Below are 20,000 nucleotides of genomic sequence, written 5' to 3'. Positions count from 1 at the left end.
ATTTAGCAGAAAGAAGCTTTTATATTGTTTGTATATGTAACTGCTTTGTTTTAGGTTAAAAACTCCTGGTGGAAACCATTTATTTGTGGAAAGCAGAAATGCCAAAACTTCATGGGAAACTAATACATATCTTCAGTTATCAAACAGACCATCTAAAATATCAAAAACAGAGCAATGCTTACTTTTTCTAAGTTAAATAATATCAGTTCTTTACTGTAGGACTGAATGTTTTCCTCCTAGCAATATTACAGCAGAGTAGTCAGCATTTCAATGTAATCTGCACTACAATGCCCTATGTTAATGCAGACAGATACTTCAAAAACAGAACAACATGTTAATGGTCCCTCCCATATAACTCTTGGGCCTAACAATTAGTAGCTACTTTTATTAGCAGTTAAGTGCAGAAATATACCATTTAAAAATCTTACAACCTTTGTTCTGGATTTTAGGTGACTTCAACAAAATGTGTCTTTACTAATCCCTTTTGTAAGCTTCCATGTCTGTTGTAAACAGTATTTTTATCCCCTGGCTTGTTGCCTGGAGTATAAAGCAAAGAAACAGGACACCTTGGTTTTGCCAAAACTGTTGGTTTCTTTTTAATGTTTATTTTAAGATACAAGTAGAGGCTGGCAAACTTTTGTTACTGGTCATGGATGAATTTGTTTTCCAGTTCCTTATCTGTTGTACTTGGAACTCTGAAATTGGTAGTTGGAAATGAAGCTATTTATCTTGGTGGGAATAGGGTTAAACTCAGAATTTTCAGTTATAGAACTGGATTAAACATCAATTTATTGATCAACCCCCCCAAAAAAGGCTCAAAAGAGAACACTATCAACTTCATGAAGATTCTTCCTGTGAACGTGAATTGTTTATCAGAATAGCCGTGCTCTTGCAAAGCAGGCTGGCCAGTCCGTTGTTGTTTTGTAGACTGTCATCACTGTCTTCACCTTTCACACATTTCCCATTTCAGTTGCTTCTGTTTTAAGACATGTTGGTTGTGTTCTGTGCAAGACACCCAAACCCAGTAGCCATCTCTGGAAGTAAGAAATTAATTTGTTCCTTTTTCTGCAATGAAGTTATACTGCCCTTACATACGCCTCCCTGGCCCTGCTAGTAACCAGGGTGTTCAAGCCTTAAACCCAATCTCTTCCGCATGGTTGCAGCGTGATAAATATGCTCCAAAGGTTTGCTTACTTAGCAGTGGCCACTAATACACGGTCTTGTAATACCTGCTGTAGGGCTTTTCTTCTGACAGCTGGGGGGGCAGTTGCTGGCACTTTGACTTCCTCCTTGTTTAAACAAACTGAAAGTTGGTCAGTCAAGTCTCAAGGAGGGCAGTTTACATACCTGGCTAAATTTGCCTTGTAATTTCCAGCTGTGCCAGGAAAAAAATAAAGATCTGACTGCCCATTTCATGTTCTAAAGAGTGAGGGAACCAATTTTTATGTATATAAAAATGTGGGGGTCTTATCTATATGCAGCTTTCTGGGGTTTACATATTTCGTTCTCCATCATAAATGATTATTAACTTTTTGGTTTTCTTGACACTCCTTGCTCTCAGTCAACATTTCTACTTTAAAATAGTTATTGTGATCCATCTGTAAGAGGTTTTTTGTTCTCCACTGACCTTTTCAGATTCTTTTAAGTGTTCTCAACTCAAGTGTTCTCATTTCAAGAGTTGTGTTCTCTTGTACAGCTGAGTGCCTTGTCTCTGCTACAGGACTCTGTGGTCGGTTTACTTCTATAAGCAGTCATCGAGAGAGCACGAGACAGCCCACTCATATGTGAAATGAAACTGAAAGCCGTTTTCTTCAACATAACAAGAATATGAACAGATTTCTGAATTAAAATATACATATTATTCTGTTTCCTGAGGAGCTTAATTTATTGATTCATATTTGGTTTTGTTGCCTGTACGTACTGGTACATGGAATATCTTAAACTGGAAAACATTTGCCTCCAGCTTAGTTGTAGCACAACATCAAAAAAACTCTGGTATTGTGATTTTTAGTACTGTAAGTACATTAGCTCAAACTGAGAAATTAGTGTTTCATGATACCAGCATAAGCTTTCAGTTGCAGTGATACCAATCATTCTGAAAAATTACTTTGCAAAATTGTTGCAGAAGAAGAAAATAAGAGAGCAGCAAAAATTCTTATCTTCATGCAGGGCCAAGATGATCATTCATACCGAGACTTCCAAGTATTTATATCTAGTCTGTACCTGATGTAGCTTTTTGAGAAATTATAAAAAGGCAACTTCTAGCTTCTACATTTTAGTTATTCTTTTCCAGTTTAGGAGATTTCATCTTTATCTGCATGATTATTCCAATGAGTAAAGCCTTGATTTAGCTTCCTAAAGTTAAAAAACAAACAGAAGTTCACCATTGTATTGAAGAACTAAGCCGTGTACATGAAGAGTATCAGTCCTGAACAAGACATGTATCACCATTGTAGTTATATCGGCTTCTTAAAAAAAAACCTTAGTACTTTGCTACTTAGGGAGGGAGAAAACTGCGGTATCTGTGGAAGCAAGCATTTTCACAGAATGTGTATAATTTGAACTGGAAAAGTCGATACAAAAAAAGTAATTGGATCTTAAGTCCAATCCGAGTCCCAGTACTACTCTTTGTTAAACCAGTCTAAATGTTTGGAGCCACGTACAACACGTGCCTGCCTTAAACCTGATTTCACATAAGCATGGTGTCTGATTTCCACGTGGGCTCCCTTGACTGGACTGTGTGTCCTGTACGCACACCTAATGCAAAGAGGTCTCCCCTCCAGCTAGCACAGGAGGCGGGTTTGATGTGGGAGCCTGGCAGAGGTAGCCTGTGCTTCTCTTTTCACGTGAGTTACAGCCCCCGTGAGTCAGGAGGACTCATGGAAGGACACAGTAAGAATACAGGTTAACACTGAGCTGACCCAGAGGACTTAGTGTCATTGCAACAAACCAAAATAACACAATCTGAGCCAAGAACATCAGTGTTTTACTTGAAGGAGTTGTTTGGGCTTTCAAGTCAAAATGCATCTTTTTTATTGCCAGACTGAGTCTTGAGATTTCCTCTTTGGCAGGGACCAAAATATTTAACTTTTTTTTTTTTTAAGGAGGGAGAAAATGTTTCAAAAATTCATGCTTTCTCATTTTTCATCAGGTCTAATTCTAACCAGATCTCTAAAACCTGTACTTCTAAAGTTCTTAGCACTATCTTTTAGGGAAAAAGTATTAATACCAATATATGCATGCCTATACAGAGACAGTAGAGTAGAGTTGGAAATTCTGTGTGTTCCTGTATTCAGACTTGAGTGCAAAGTCAAACCCAAATCTCTCTTCAATTGATCAGAAATTGGACAAAGCCTCCAAACTTGTTGCAACAGACTTATGGAACTGAACATGATCATCTTGAAGAAATGAAGACCAACATACCAGCACTGGATGCTTCAGAGCCACCTCCTGAAGAGTCAGAGGCACAGGGTTTGTTTCTTTTGGGGCTAAAGCACTGGCACTGGATTTCAAATGCTCTGGACTGCAAGATACATCAAAAACTCCTCTGAAAAGGCTTACTATAAACAATTCATTTAATAGACCTAATTTAAATGTCTACAGCATTATGTTATGTTTGTAAAATAATTATATTATATATAAATTTTCTATTATAATAAACTAATTTCTGTCTCCATTTATTTAGAACGTCTCTTCTTTGGTAGTGCAATATCAAACCTTCCCTGCCTCAACTGAAAATAAACTATCAGTAAAACATTACTCCAGAACACCTAAACAAATCTATCTAAAAATTAGTTGTGGAAATTGTATTTGCATGCATTTTTGCATTAAAGGAAACTCAAAATTAGTTTCTTTTAAGGATACCAAAGTTGGCACAAATGGCACAAATCCCTGGAAGGTAAATATGTGCCTTGCTCTGTTTGAAGAAATCTGGCTTCAAAATAACAAAGTTATAGACTTTTCAAAACACGCATCCTGGTTTGCACAGCAGGTTTTTCTTAACATCAGAAGCAAACACCAGGATGTGATGTTCTGAATATTCACTTTCAGTATATTTGAAAGGTCACACCTACTTGTATTTGAATGTGTGATTACTTTAAGAACAGCATTGTTCTGAAACACAGTTACAAAAGGAAAAAGGCGTTGGAGACCTTATTGTTTATTATAAGTCAGGCTTCTGCTTTCAGTCAGAGAATGAGAGAATATAGGCATTTTACCCACAGGAACTATTATTATTCCTGTAGAAGCAAACTTTAGATAGGGCTTCCTGCAAGAATGGCTGTGATCTAGGAAATATGCAGATTAAATCACTATGCGGAGAAAATATACTCACATTTCTGTGACTCCATTATCTTCATTTCTCAATTCATCAAAAACTTCACATACTTTGGAAGATCTCTTGCAGTGCTGTCCCTGCTGCTTCTTTATGGCCAAAACTGGAAATGTCTTTTCCTCCGTTTCTTTCTCAGTGGCACCTGGTGATTTCTGTTCTCTTGGAAATAAATAATTTACCTTGGAATAGGAGAAACAAAATTGTTTTGAGTAACAAAAAGTAATTCTGCACCCTCACAGTGGAATACTTACACAACTAAAAGGCATCAAATATGGTAACAAGCAATAATGTGCTCAGAACTTAATGTATCTTTATCTCAAGCTTTCGATAACATCTATTAGTTACGAGAACTATTCACCACCTTCAAGTCTCAATAATAATATTAGAAGGAATTTTGGAATGAATAAGAAAGTGGATTTCTGCCAGTTAGCACAGTGGGTGAGATTCGTGGCTAACCCAATTCCGAGTTAGCCAGCCCTGATTCCTCATGAGTGACAGAGGGTGGATAGGGGAGACAGGCAGAAGGTTAGATGTTTAAAGTAGGTGCTTAAAAAGAGGTAAGATAAATACTGTCGAAATTAACTACTGTTTTATGTGGGTTTTTTCTCTACCAGAGTAACACTTATAGTTAATACCTCTACACCCACTGCTTGTTAAGCATGCAGCATAAAGAAATAATTAGAAGAATCATGCAAGAAAAGTCTGTGAAAGAACAGTGTTCACAGGTTTTGTTTCTTAAGAAGAGCCATACATCCCTGAATTCAGTAAGAATGTCCCACAATCTGCGATTACCATATCCCATTCATGGGTTTTCCTGGTTTTGATACTTTTCAGTAAAACATTAGCTAAAGGAGGGAAATATTTATTTATTTTATTGCTTGAAATAATGGTTCTTATTTTAAACAAATTCATTTCAAGTAAAATGGGTCTTTACTCTCAGATTTTCCCTTTGGCTTTCATATATCTTATTAGTAGCAAATATCCAGCATTCCCTTTTATGGTATACTATAAAAATAAGAGCTTACTCCTGCTCTTACTATAGTTCTGGACTCATACATGCAAACTGGTGTTCTGTTAGGAACCTAAGCCTTACTTTTAGGTTTGTTTTTTTGGGGTTTTTTTTCAGGTTTTTTTTGTTGTTGTTGGTTTGTTTTTAAAGGCACATAGCACTCACAACTCATTTTTCTGCTACTTGGATCCTGATGTCATTTGCTTGAAAGGCTTTTCTGTAGATGTTAGATCAAAAAAAAAAAAAAAGTCTGATTTTTCTGGTTAATATTTGAGAATACATTTCTAACCTGTAGGGTAACAAAAACATGAAACTGACATCCAAGAATTATTTAAAATGTATTACTTTATGTTTGTAGGCAATTTCTTTTAATTAAAATCCATGCAGAACAGGGAGAGGTTGGAAATGGAAGATGCGAACCTCCTGTCTTCTGGGCAGATTTACCATTGACTCTACCAGAAGCTCAATTTTTCAATAACATCTTTAAAATAAAAATTTTGGTTAGGTTTAGCTCTCGTGAGAACACGAGTTTACAAGTGCTGGAGGACATTCAGCCTGCAGTCCTTGCCTGCCCACAAACTACCATTCTGTATTACCAGATTTCTTCTACCTCAGTCCTGGACTCAATCTTACACCGCTTATACCAAACTGCATAGTGGTTTCAAAGGTTTCCACGTGCAAATTCCTGCCTCCGGTACCTCCCACCCATCTCTCTGCTACAAGCTTTCACTACGAAGCAACTAATTTTAGTTTAGACAACTAATTTAAGTTTAGTTTAGAGTATAGCAATACTCTAGAAAGGTAGTTTAGTCCTTACTTTGCTATGCAAGCTCTTCTTAAAAAAAGAAAAAAAAAAAAAAAAAAAGCAAAGAAAGGTAAGGTGGGATCATTTAATTACTAACCAGATCGTGGCTGCTGTATGCATTTTCAACAGCTGCAAACTGCTTGTTTTGCTCCAGCCTCCTGCTCCAAGTTGCACCAAATAGAGAAATACATTTGGAGGAAAGCAATAAAGTTCCATCAGTCTCTGAATATATAGCGGCTATTATCATTACTGCTGAATCACTGTCCCTTATGCAATACAGCCTGCCTGGGATCTAACCGTGGAGCTATCCTGAAAAACTGCACCTCTGCATACCTCGTCTATAATCATTCTCCCTCAACGTCATAAATGGTCTGCTGCCTTTCTGGACAACTGAGGGTCTTTTGTCATAAAAGCAAGTGCTTCATCAGAGTTCAAGCAGGGAAACATATTTTCTTGCACAGGGAAGAATACACTGATGAGGTGTAAGTTTTAAATAACTTAGCTTCCTATCTAAGATGGAGCCTCACTGAGACTTTTTCCTTGAGAACAACATTAACAAGCGTGAGGGACCACCAAAACACTAAGGCTGCTCACCATCTTAAGGGGATAATATTAAAGTCAGGAAAGCTATTTGTATTCCTAAGTGCTTCTGAGAAGCTTGAGCAAGATGTTTGCAAGGAGGTCCATCAGCTTCCTAAACAAGACTGGGGTTCCACGGGGAGAGGACTTCTTTCAACAACAACAAATGCAAGTTGCCACTCTGATGCTCCGGTTCACGTTCCTAGATCAAGATGCATTACATTTCTATTTTATTGCTCTGGTACTTGAAAAAGGACTCTGAAATGGGAATACAGTGATTCGGTCTTAATGCAACTGGGATTTTTTCAAGCCTTGGTCTGGTCCTCTTGTCTCTAAGACCTTTTGGTCCAACAGAAATGTATTCATTCATGCAACACAGAGCATGAAAACCAGCAAATTTATAACCTTGCTTTACCAAAATTTGGTGTTATATGTGGGGAAATAAATCTGAAGTTTTAATCAGCTTTTCAAGTACCTACTGTCTGGTCTCTTTCTTTTTTTTCCAGCACGTGGTTAACATGGAAGCATGTCTTAGATAAAACCCAGAAGACCTGAAAATGTCTTCATATAAGATAAAATTAAGTATCTTCATATATAATGACAGTAACTGACCTCCTGGATGATGCTATATCAAGAAAGGCAAGATGATACATATAATGCAAGCAAAAAAGGCGTCTTTCTTGTTCAAAATATTTCTTACTCCTTTTAGAGGTTCCGTACTGTAGGTGAAAAAATATTAGAAACTGTAATTATTATAAACTGTCATTATTATAAACATTATTATAAACCATGAGCTTACTTAAAGGAATTTTCATATTGGATCAACTAGGGGATAAACATTATCTTTATAATCCTGTATAACACTTGATATTTAATGACCTCCTGAAATTCCTATTCACTTAATTCATTTGATAAAGCCTTGAATTACATTCAGAAATACTACAATTTAAAAAAAAAAAATCCAGCATAAAAAACCCCCCCTATGGTTAAATTAGTTTTTTACCATATTGGAATAGCTGTAGAGAGATTTAATATTCTTTACAAATGTAATTTTTATATTATGTATTTGAAACTATATAGTGTTTTACTTCCCCTAACCTGCTGACTAGTCCAGCAAGCAAACATGACTTGTTACTAACACACTCTGCCTTTCATGATTTTGCTGTGTGACTGTCACTCTTATACACGTAATGTTCAGTTTGTAATTTGCAACGAAGAGATAAACTGTCATTAATGTCTTTGAGTAGCAACTTTTAGTGGCAGCAATCTTTAATGTTTATACGTGTATGCTGGCAAACTCATCTAGTTGTTAATTTTGCTTTTCTGCATGAATTCAGCAGCTTTCTTGCGTCCTGAAGAAAGCAAATCTCGTAAAAAAATCAACAAGGTATTTTACGTCTAATGAGAGTTATCTGACCTCTAAAATTCTTGAATGATTTAAGGACCAACTGTAAACTAAGACTCTGGAGCTGGGCTTCAGAAGACTTCAGGAATCATTCTTAACACAGGATCAAATTTTAATATACAAATTACTGGTGTGGGTGACTCATCATACAACAGATTCAGCATTCTGTCTTGCACAAGGGTGAGACTAAAGCAGCTGGTAGAACTGTACGGAAACAAGAGCAGGGCCATAAGTTTGGTGGTCTGCTCAGCCACACACTGAGGGCAACTGATTACAGTACTGCATGGGCTGGCTTTTCTGCCCCGTATGTAACATTAGACTAGACGTTATACTGAATAAAACTCTTGAAATAGCAAATTAAATCAGACACAATAGCGTAGCCTGATGTCATCTTTGGAAACAATCTGTGAAACCAATAGGCTGGTATATCTAAAATAGTATTTAAGACGAACAGATGTGACATCCTATGGCTCTGACTCTCCAATATGCCTGTGCCTATGTGGAGTCTTTGGGACTTCAGTGACTTGTTTACGCAGAACTCCTTGCAGAGCCTGGTAAAAATAAACCCCATGCTATGAAGAACAACAGAGAGGGAAAGCGCAGCTAAACTTTCATCTGGAACGTCTGTCCTCAGGACTTTAAAAGTTGTATTTGGTAAGTGGCGTGTCATAACTGCTTGTAGCACCTACAGATTTAAATACATACAGCTCTAGTTCTGTAAGTAATTTCAAGACTCCTCATGTGCACTGTGTTTTAGGATGACTGGGATTTAAAGAGCAAATGCTCCCATATCTGCTTATTGGAATATATGTCCCTTCACCTTTTAATCCAAATTAAGCCTTTTTGTTTTTTAAAGTCACCAAAATCCTCCCACATTTACCTAAATTATTTTGCTTTCAGCAGTAACAGAGCATGTTCACTGTTACCAGAAGCTCCTCTGCTTTTTCAAATTTTGTCCTTCCAGCATTGGAAAAACACTAAAGTGGGGAGGATCAGGGCTCCTGGGAAATACGGAGTTAACGTAACCCAGGCTGGTTGCCATGAATAGGAAATAGCTTACCCCTGCAGTCAATTTGCCTAATTGATTAGAAGCCTGATTGCACCCCTGAAGGGCTAGATGCCCTGAGGGGATATGCATGCCGAGAGGCCGGGAGCTTACAAAGCAGCTTCACAGAACAGGAGTCTCCCAAGCTGCTGGAGCCTGGGCTGAGATATCATTTTCCACTGACCGCTTCTAGATCAGTGCTCACACCCATCTCCAGCCCGCTCCCAAGCTCAAAATCAGCTCATAGAACTGGACAGAGGAGGCCAGAAAGTGCAATTTGAGTGCTACTTCCTACAGGTTGCTGATGGGCCCAGCTGGCACAGACACCAGCCAGTTTGTGAGTGAGGACACTCAGCCCCCTGCGGGGAGGCTCTCCAGCAGAAGAAATGTTTTGCCCACCCAAACGCTCCCCCCCTCCCCCTGACCCCTCAACAGCAAGCAGTTTGTTCCTCCAGTCTTTCTTGCTCCTTCGCTTCTCAGGAGTGAGAACCAGAACTGCCCAAATGACAGAAGTCCCAGGGCTTGGCAAGCTACTGGCAAGGGTCAGAAACAACGGGAGCTGCCCCATGGTTCCCTAATCAGCTGGGTAAAGTTGCCTTCAGAAGCCCAGTGGCAGGAAGCAGTTTATAGTACAGTAACTCAGCCCATTGTCTGGCCTTTTTCAGCTTGGCTTCATTACTATTACCATGATAAAGACCAGCATTTTTTTTCTACTTCCCTTTTGCCCCTTCAAGTCTCTACTTGCTCTTGACTTTTCCGAATTTCACTTTGATACTTTGACACCTCCGTTGTTCTCCCAGACAGATATAATTACAAGAGTTCAAATAAAGCCTGTTTTTGTCGGGGCAGGGGGTGAGGGAATGAGGAGAAAGCATGGGTAGCAGAGAGATGCTGTGGAGATTTGTTGGGAGAGCTCACCTCCTCCCCAGTTTGGAGCAGCTCTTCAGGTCTTTTCTGCAATTCAGAGGGCCCAGAAAGCTGCAACTGTGAGACATAATCCAACATTCAGGTTTAGCATAAAACAGAAATAACAAAAATTGAGCCCAACAGGGTAAGTGGGGATTGCAGAGAGCCAACTGTGTTTCAGTGTGCAATACTGCACCTTCTTGCAATGACACCTGACCATTCTTACCTTGAGAAAGAATTTGACAACAGTTCAAATTTTAAAAAGAAGAAAAACCTGTGTGAAGGCTCATTCGAAGCATCACAGCATGAAACAGCAGGGTGTCTTACAGTCTGCTACAGTACTCATTCAGTGCTGATGTGAAGGAAAATGCCTCCCCTCCCCGCCCCCTCCGCCCCCCCCCCCCGAATATCTCCACCACTCGCTGGAATTCCTGGACAGTCTCCAAAGCCAGTACAACGTGCTCAACTTAACTTGTGGGACTTAGTGACCCCCCCAATGCTAGGGCTGCAAGGTACCAAAAGGCTAATAAATATATTTCTGGGGCCCCCTATGAAAAGTAATTTCTCTGATCCAGACATCACAGAACTCAGTTCTGCTTTCCTGAGGGCAGAAAATGAGTCACAACTTCAGTTATGGTTCAACTGGGAGTGGCTTACAGAGATTCTTCTTTGTCTCAGTAAAAAAAAGGCTGTCATCTGGTGAGGGCAACACAGCCTTCATCTAATCTCTTAACGCAGTGCAAAAAGGAGAACTATGGCAGGGGTTAGACTTTTACTCTGGTGACATTCATAAACCACCTGGAACAAAGGCACATGGGAAAAAGCAAGCCTAGCCTCAACAGAAAAATTATTTCTGTTATCCCCAATTCAACATCTACTTCTGTCACTAGACATGCTGCTACATTATTAGGAAGTGGGGCTGTAATTCAGGAAGATAGATCTTGTTGCTTTTCATCCTATCACTCCTCAACTCCTTTTTTTTTTTTTAGGCCGTAAATCCTTGTACCTCCATGCACTTCAGCATCGCGGCTCCTGATTTAGTATTCTGAAGACAACTATTAGAACCACCAGACACAGTTTTAATCCTTTTGACAAAATATATCTATATTCTTCCTGTATTAATCTTAGAGTCCATAATACATCATGCAGTGACCTGGACGACAGAGTATTGGATGCACTTATTAAACCTGTGGATGACACCAAGTGCAAAGAGACTACCAGGAAGCTGGGCTTAGAATACAAAGTGACTCTGACAAATTGGAAGCGTGGCCTGAAGCGGCGGCAGGCTATCCAGCACAGACAAATGCAAGACAGTGCACACAGGCAAGAATCATCCGCTACATGAAGACAGGCTGCAAAACAGCTGGGTGGAGAGTGAGCTCTACAGAGATGAAAGCTGAGGGGCTACCGAGGATTGCCAGCTTAGCAAACCCAAACACTGCAAGAGGATTTATAAGCATAAGTCCAGCCTGAAAATCACAAAACATAATCATTCAATTATATACTACATTACAGCTTCAAGAGGAGTACTGCAACCAGCATGGTGCTTCAAGAGGGGCACAGAACAGTTGAAGAGAACGACAAAGATGAACAGAGGTCCAAAAAAATGCAATTAATTAAAATGGTACTAGCTTGAGAAGGTTGAAGACACTATGGTCTGCAAACCTATGGAAAAGAAATTATAGTTTTTTTCTATGTATTAGTTATTCCATGGGGAAAAATGCAAAAAGGAATAGGCTTAAGTTGCAGGAAGAATGTTAAGGTTCCAGGTTGAGAAACACATTTTAATGGCAAGGAGAGGGGAGTTCTGGACAAGCTTGACAGGGAGAGCAGGTCTCTGAGAAAAAGTTAGCTAAATAACTGTCAATGATGAGTGGGTATTATCTGAGGCTGTGATGGGCAGGAGAATGGATTAGACTGTCTTTTCTTTAGAAAAAAAAGAACCTTCCAGTTCTACAGTTCCAATAACCAACAAGCCTAAAAAATTTGCAGTTAATATCATTTTCCAAGATTCCCACCTCTTCAAAAAATGCGCAGGTTTTGACGAGGGTTTCGTAAAAATAAGCCAGAAAACTTATGAGCTAAGCTACTGATTTAAACTATATTCTACTATCCTCTTCAAAAAGCTGTTATGCATTCATAAGACTTTATTGCAGTAAGATATCAGGAAAGAATTTTTGTCTTATTCTTAACTAATTAAAGAGTGAAACAACGCATAAACACTAGACAGGGTATAAGGCCATTAGTCTATAGAAATTACTTCTGAAAACACCATGAATTCTATCTAGCGTATCTGATCTTAAAAAATAAAATAAACACTCCTATATTGGAAGATATATCACCTAGAGGGAACCATCTGTCCTTATGCTCTTTTGTATGCTTTTCTGTTAATTCTTATGTCCAGAGACAGAAAAACAAACACCAAGGAATGACAGGCAGTTTTATTATACTAGAGTATATACTAGGGTATTAAAAATAGATTCTGTAAAAATAAATAAAATTATAGCTAAAATTCATTTACATAAGTGTTTTTCTTTACCTATGATGTATTATCTATTTCAACTACAGTTTATAAACATGAGTTAAAACATTCTTTTTAATTTTCTGTTTAAAAACATTGTATGAAAAACATCACAAGAAAAAAAGGACTCACAAAAATTTTTCAAATTCTACAAACTCGCTGTGTATAACATGATACACAGTTTGGTGCCCCCTTTTGCCCTTTTTTGAATCTTTTAAAACACACTGGACCAGATTCAACTCCTGTATAAAGCTGAAACATTTCTACCTGGATTCAGTGGATTTATACTAATATCCAATGTTATTTTTTCTTTTTTTTCTTTGAAGCAGAGAACAGACTTGGGTCTATTGCAGTTACAAATCACAATGAAGTTTTATGTCATTGGTATCACACCCTTGGACTTTTACTGTGAGATGACGTAGCACTTTACAGCAGGACAGTAGAGACTTGAGCAATACTTACTGAATGTATTCAGGATTTGATGGTATTATCCTTTAATCACCTCATAGAAATTCTCAGCCTGGTAGATAGCTCATTCAGTTCTGAATTATTAGAGTGTTATATTTATTATTAAAATTATAAGTTAGGGCATATTTTGCATCTGCTTTCTTGGAACATCTTTAGCACTTCAAAATACGTTTGGTTTCCTTTTTTCTTTCCAGTTGCAGTCTTCCATTTGGAGAATGCCTTTGCCAAATTTGCAGCAGAAGAAATGGAAAATTTTTTGAGTGTTTGGGTCTCTTAACACCTTCTGTGAAGTATCACTATCACTGCATAGGCAAGAATATGCAAATAATTTGAATCCCCCCTACAAGAAATACTTGTTTTAATATCAACAATTATACATCCCTCCGTGGGCACAAATAGATTTCCTTATCCTTAAAGCATGTTTAAATCTTTTAAGCCTTTTTAGTCACAAAAGTACACCTTAGAAAAAATACTCGTATGAGGATATGATGCTAACAGAGACTATTAACATCAATGTACTTACTCTTGATTTACAGTCTTGTAAATTAAATGCACGTAGTTCCTACATGGATGACAACTACAGTTTGTATTTTCTCCCTGAACACGCTTTCATGTGCATAGAAAGTACAAGGAACATACTAGTCCAAAATGAACTTTTCGCCTCTTGAAGGCACAGGAAAGTTTGATTCCTTCAGTGACCATTATTCCTCTGCAGGATCCCTCCAATTCGGCTTTCTGCTACAGTAAAGCAAATCAGAAGCGACCTCCTGGTGCTAGCGTGGATATTGACCAAAAGTTAACACTATATACATGTATAAAAAAAAAAATTTCTACCTGTTTACCCTGGAGGTGTGTCCTGGTTGCCATGGGAATGGTAATCATGAATTTCCTGGCTAGAGTGTGATCAAAATCCTAACTTTCAACACTGCATTAACGTTGTTTTTCACACTTGCACAATACAGATTTTGGCTGTAGTTCAGGCGTTTTCAAACGGAACAAGCTCTTTTCCCTGACATTGTGCTAGGATGTTAAACTTAAAAAAAAAAAAAAAAACAAAAAACAAAAACAAGAAACCAAACAAACCCAAAACAAACCAAAATAAAAAAACCCACTACCAACCAACAAACCAACCAACCAAAAAGGTTAAAAAATTAATAGTCATATACAGATGAAACCTTGACAGTATTACCTTCAGCGTTTCCAACAAATCCCCACCAGTTTCCATTCAAACTGGTGGCTCAATGTACCTGAGACAGCTAATTAAAAAAGGAAGTGGTCAAAGTCATGCTTTTTTTTTGTAAACTTCAAAGGTGATCCCTCTCCTTCCTCCTCTTTACATTTTACTGTCTGGCTTTCTGCCCATCCTGCAGCTGTTAGCTGAGCCTGTGTTTCACGGCGTCAAACCTGCCTCCTCACGGTCCATAAAGTTACAGCAGGGATCGTGATACGCAGGTGTGGAAAAGCCCGAAGTGCAAGATGGGCCCATTAATGATTTTTCTGGCACCCCATGCTGAGCTGCTGAAAAAAGAGAGCAGCTCGCAGAAGGCAAGGGACTCTTTGTTTGCAAAGGTATTTGAGGTCATATTACTTCTCCCACAGCAAAGGTGTTGGGTTTTCACTTTAAGGGCTGTTTACAGAAATGATTCACCTTTTATACAGCTTTTAAAAAATGCTTTGAGGCTTTAATTGGACACAGGATTTGCATCACACCAGTATGAAAACTCTTACTTTTCATTTGACCCCCCATTAAATCATTCAATGATCTTACTCAGTGATAAGCAGCCAGCTCCCACTGTGTGGGCTTAACAGAGGAAAACAAAACTCAAATAATTAGGGTTTCATTTATGTCATAAGCTTTCATTTGGGAATTTCTGCTCCCATTTACATTTGGGCAATGAAGGCAGAGGGGACTAACAAACAGGAAGAAGCACAATAATTTGCTGTTCTTCTTGAAATAACTGAACAATGTGATAACTAATATCTAAAACTCTAAGCTTATAAAAATCACTTAAAACTCTAAATTTTAAATGTTGCTCTAGCTGTGATCTGAACTGTGCCCAAAGAACAACTTTAAACAACTCCAGGCTCAAAACTTTTAGAAATGTGTGCCTGAAACCAATACCCTACAGGAACCATTTCCCACAAGACGCGAGCGACACATGATATTCTCCACCCCTCAGAATCAATGGGACTTAAATTTTCAGATCATCCAAACACCGAGGCATGGCCCAGATTTCACAAAATATTTAGTGCCCAACTTCAACTAGTGTCCCTGTGTCCCTCTAGGAGAGAGCGCCTGAACAGTTGCATTTGGGCTTTCAACTCTCTCCCTGAGCCCCTAGTTAGGTGTGGGACATTAGCACTTCTGCAACCTCTACGTCCTAGATCCCCTAGATCCCAAATCTTTAGGCATGTATATTTTGACCCTGGCCCTTTGCATTAGTGGTTTAAAGTGGGCAGTATTTGGGTGCTAACAAAGAGTGAGCAGATAAGGACTGAGAAGCAGCAGCTAGTGAGGAACATATTGTGAGGGGATGAGAGGTTTAAGAAGAACTACTGAGGCAGAAAAGTGCCAGCTGCACTGTCATCTCTGCTGTTTATCCACATATCATTTACTTTTATCAAAAGTTTGGCAAAGGAGGGATTTGTCTACACATAATTCTGTAAGAGAGTAACAGTTCCTGTTGCTACAACTCCTAAAGATACAGAGCTGCTGGGCACTGCCCAAAGCCCAAAGATGCAAGTTCAGCTCTGAAACAGCAGACCCATCTAGACCTACATGGATATGCCACCTCTGGCAAAGCAGCAGTAGATGAATTTCAGGCTCCTGACCTGCTCACGTCTTTTTTTCCTAATACTTTATTTCCCTGAACAACCATTTCTGAGGCAGCAATTCCTAGAAACTCAAACCAGGACTGGGAGCAATCACAAACCTGAAGAAAAGCAGTGCCAACCATAAATAAGCTGGAATCAGGAGCATTATGCTTCTGCTACTGCTTCAGCATTTGGTTGTGTTACTGAGCAGCATCTGAAGTTGTGAGATAGCAGGACATCTCTTTAAGAAAAGGCAGTAGAAACCAGCATGGACCATATATGACCGCAACAGTGAAGAATGCGGTTTGGTTTTCTCCATGCCTGAAGTCACAACTTGCTCAGAACTGGCATGGCTTTGCTGACAAACAAATGGATCGGGTACCCTTTCTAAAGACATTAGGGAATGACGTGCGTGTGTTTCATGCTGCTCCGAAGACCAGTTCTGACAATAGGATTTCAAGGGAACTCGTTACACGTAAGACACTCTCTCTCCTCTCTTCAGTAACTGCTGTGGAAACTGTGCCAGTACCTTCAGCATGGAAATGTAACACAAACTGCGCATCCCAGGACTCCACAAAGACGATCTGTATCCCAAAAAAAGCAACCAAAGCTCAAAAACCTAACTCAGGAACAGAACTGCCAGAGTATCCACATACAGCAGGGAAACAGAGAAAGAGCTATAGCAAAAGTAACAACTTTATATTTTTGCGAGAAACTTATTTTCCAGCTGTCAGAAGGAAGAGTAAGGTGAGCTCATGAATAATTGCTTTTGCTGGTTCCTTTGAGCGCCAGACTAATTTTTAGCTATCCATCCTGCAACAGTCTGTAATAACCTCCCCATCTGTGTCAGCAGATACATTTCAACAGCAAAGCAAAAGAAACAAAATCTTCTCCTGAAACTCAACAAATCTCAGTAGCCTTTGTGCTGCACCCACAAGCCACCTAAATTACATGAACCGTCCGCCTTCATTATGTTTGTGATGCTCTAAAAAGTCTTTCCAACCGTATATTACACAGTTCATGAAAACTACCCTGCCATCAGCTTTTCAGGAAAGAAGCTCTGACCTTGCAGCTCTGGAAGGTGATGAGTCAGTCTTCTGTGCTCTCACAAGAAAATAAATTTTAAAAAAGCACGTTAGAAACTGAAAAGCTGAGGGAGACTGGGCACGGTGGGTGGCTGTTGTGGAACGCTATAGTAAATTATCTGCTCTGCTATGGGACTCTTCAATGGCCATATGCATGTCATGCAATCTTCTTGCATCACAGCTCCTTTCTCTGATGGTGACAGCAGCACAACCCTCATCTCACAAAGAGAGGTTGCAGTGAAACAGGCAAACAATCTTAAGGGCTGTGAAGTGCTGAAATAGAAAAGTAACTGAGACAATAGATTTATCTCAGACTGATTTTTAGGTTCTGCCTTTCTCTAGACTTCTGTAGGATTCTTTATTCTGAGATTTCCAACCTTCTTTTTTATGGATACTGTCAGCAAGTGAGTGCCACAAGCAGCATCCTGATTTTTGCTGCACAAGTCCCCTTTGAAATGCCTCAAATCACAGCTTGGTAAAGCCAGCTATAAGCCTCAAAGAGTAAGTATCTCACCACCAGGTGCGCTCACCTGTTCTTCACGGGCAATTAAGGACTCTGTCTGGGTTCAGCTGCTGAGCATCCTACTGGGACTGCGCTATGGGGTTTTCTCTGCCAGCTGCAGCACAGCTGGGGCAGTGGCAACTGCAGCTCCCAGACATATGCCGCAAGTGACATGTACCCCTGCTTTACTAAATCCAATAGGCTACTTAAAACACGTAATGGTTATCAACGTTGCACACTGGCAAAATAGTTTTTACGACCACTGTTGCTGTCCTCTGCTCTCTATCAGTGTAGTTGTGGGATATATTTTGATTTAAACAAGTAACTGTGTGATATCAAACTCTGATTTCTAGCAGCTTATTTGTCCAACATTTAACGTTATGTTATTATGATATGCTCCTCCCTAGTTTGAAATCAAAGGCTTTAACCCTAAAGCTGAAGGAGACATAACACAATGCAGTGCAAGGTTAAATCTCCTGTTTGAACCTAGGTGGACCACCAGGCTAGCAGGGCTATCCTGCTTCCTATAACCTTGCTATCTTACTCAGAGAATAAGAAGTTTCTAGTACAACTTGATTTTCCCAGACACGTTTGCAAACTTTTTCAATTAAAAATATCTGGGGTTTGCAATTTTTCTTGAATTCTGATTGGCCAGCTTACAACAACTGAAACAAGTGTAAGCTATAGCCAAGTCTATGTGCTTTTATTTTTAAATTGAAATATTGTTTTCAAACTGTAACAATTTCAAAACTACCAAAACGCTGAAAGTATGTGAAATTTAAATCCAATAAAACACATTGCGAAAAACAGCAGAGTTCAAACATACAAATATTTCCCATTTCTTCATTTCTCCCTTTTTCAGTCAATTCCAATTGAAGATACACTAAAGAACATTAAAACTTGATTAATCCATGATAATATGACAAGGGCTAAACCTCGTCTGATCTGGCAACCGAAAGGAAGGTGGGAGGAATTCTGAGGGAACAGGCAGAGTGAGAAGTGAAACTGCAAGACTGTGAGATGGTGATCAAAGGGAACAAGGACTCCCAGGCACAGTGAGAAAAAACGTTACCATCCTGGAGAGATGAATGAAGAAAGTCTGCAAAAAACAGGGTCCTCTTTGTGCTGCAGTTCCCCCAACACTATTCAGAAGAGTTGATTTTTAGCTGTTACATTAACCCAATCCAGATAATTTCATTAACTTCCTTAAATTCACCTTATTATGTCAAATAATGTCCCAAGCTCTAGAGTGCATTTCACTATGTGCTGTGTGCAAATACAAAACCAGATATGACCACATTTCAGGGACTATCCACCCAACTGCATGTCCCAAGGCTTAATGAGCTGATGTTTGAGAAATGTTTCATCTAAGAATCTTGAAAGGCAAATAGTACAGCACCATGTTAGTAAGAAACAAATTAACCAGCTGAGTTTTTCTTTTTATTGCTGTTGCCTCTACAGCCTCTAAACAACAAGCAAACAACTTTCAAACTCAGAAGATCATTGTATTATAAAGCATTAACGTTATTCAATTTTCTCTTAGATAAAAAAAAAAAAAAAAAACAAACAAAAAACCCTCAAACTTTATTGCAACCGTAAGGGCTTTTTTGAGGCATTTTCTACTGTAAGTTGGAGCATAAAGATCCTTCAGGTATGGTATAGACAGATATCAAAGTGATGGAAGGGAAAACATGTAAATTAAAAAACAAACAAACCCACCCCAAAAAAAAAAACCCCAGCCACCCCAAACAGGAAAAAACCCCAGCAGAACAGTCTGCTCCTTAATTCTGAAGTCCTGATACTGATAATTTTTTCAAGCTGGCACACCTCACTGCTGCCCCATAGCTTTCATTCATATAATTTTTTTCAGGTGCTGAGTGGAGTAGAAACACAATTTCTGACCACACACAATATTTCAGGTGATAGCCCAAGATCATGGTGGGGAAGCAGGGGAAGCGGTGCTTTTTAGTAAAGAATTAGAAGGCATTTTGGAAGACTTCGTCACTTCCAGCTACAGCTGGAATTTAAATATTTAAAATACTCTCTTAAGATTCTATTGTCTTTTCTGCTCCTGACTAAAGTTAGCCAGCTATTTCTATGAGCAGCATCTATGGTTTGTGTATAGTAGTTTCTATGTGGCAATAATTGTTTTTAATATTCCAGAAGGAGCTGTACCTCTCAAGTTGGTCAAGAGATGGACACACAGAAAAAAATCAGGGAAGGGAAAGAACTTATACAGGCCTTCAAGACCAGCTCTGATCAGGGCAGTGGGGTGGACTGTTAGGGTGACCGTGGTCTGGGCACTCTGGTTGAGCTCAGAGAACTTGGGTAATGCTTAGGCAGCAACATAGAGGCAGCAGTGGAGAAGAAGAAAGTAGCTGAGGATATTAGGAAAGCAAGGAAATATGAGGTGCTGCAATGGAGAAGAAAAGCTGTAAAGAGCTTTGAAGATAAGAAAAGATGGAGATCCAGTGAGAAATCCTCCCATGGGAGTGACACAACTCAAGCAACAGGCCAAGAAATTATTT

At 39.1% G+C, this 20,000-nt stretch overlaps 1 protein-coding gene across 1 annotated transcript in view; it reads right to left on the bottom strand.

The window, feature by feature from the left end:
- Positions 1–20,000, bottom strand: part of LOC134513857 (uncharacterized) — a 37,724-nt gene that overhangs the window by 2,871 nt on the left and 14,853 nt on the right. The window contains exons 3-7 of the mRNA XM_063331039.1: positions 10,095–10,160; positions 7,339–7,445; positions 6,245–6,305; positions 4,334–4,512; positions 3,424–3,523 (exon numbers count right to left, since the gene is read on the bottom strand). Of these exons, the coding sequence (XP_063187109.1) occupies positions 3,424–3,523; positions 4,334–4,512; positions 6,245–6,305; positions 7,339–7,445; positions 10,095–10,160 (513 nt within the window). The remainder of the gene's footprint in view (positions 1–3,423; positions 3,524–4,333; positions 4,513–6,244; positions 6,306–7,338; positions 7,446–10,094; positions 10,161–20,000) is intronic.

Source organism: Chroicocephalus ridibundus, chromosome 3 (genome assembly GCF_963924245.1).
Source record: "Chroicocephalus ridibundus chromosome 3, bChrRid1.1, whole genome shotgun sequence".
Classification (NCBI taxonomy): Eukaryota; Metazoa; Chordata; class Aves; order Charadriiformes; family Laridae; genus Chroicocephalus; species Chroicocephalus ridibundus.
Note: the sequence above shows the minus strand (reverse complement) of the source record. Positions and strands in the feature narration are given on the sequence as shown.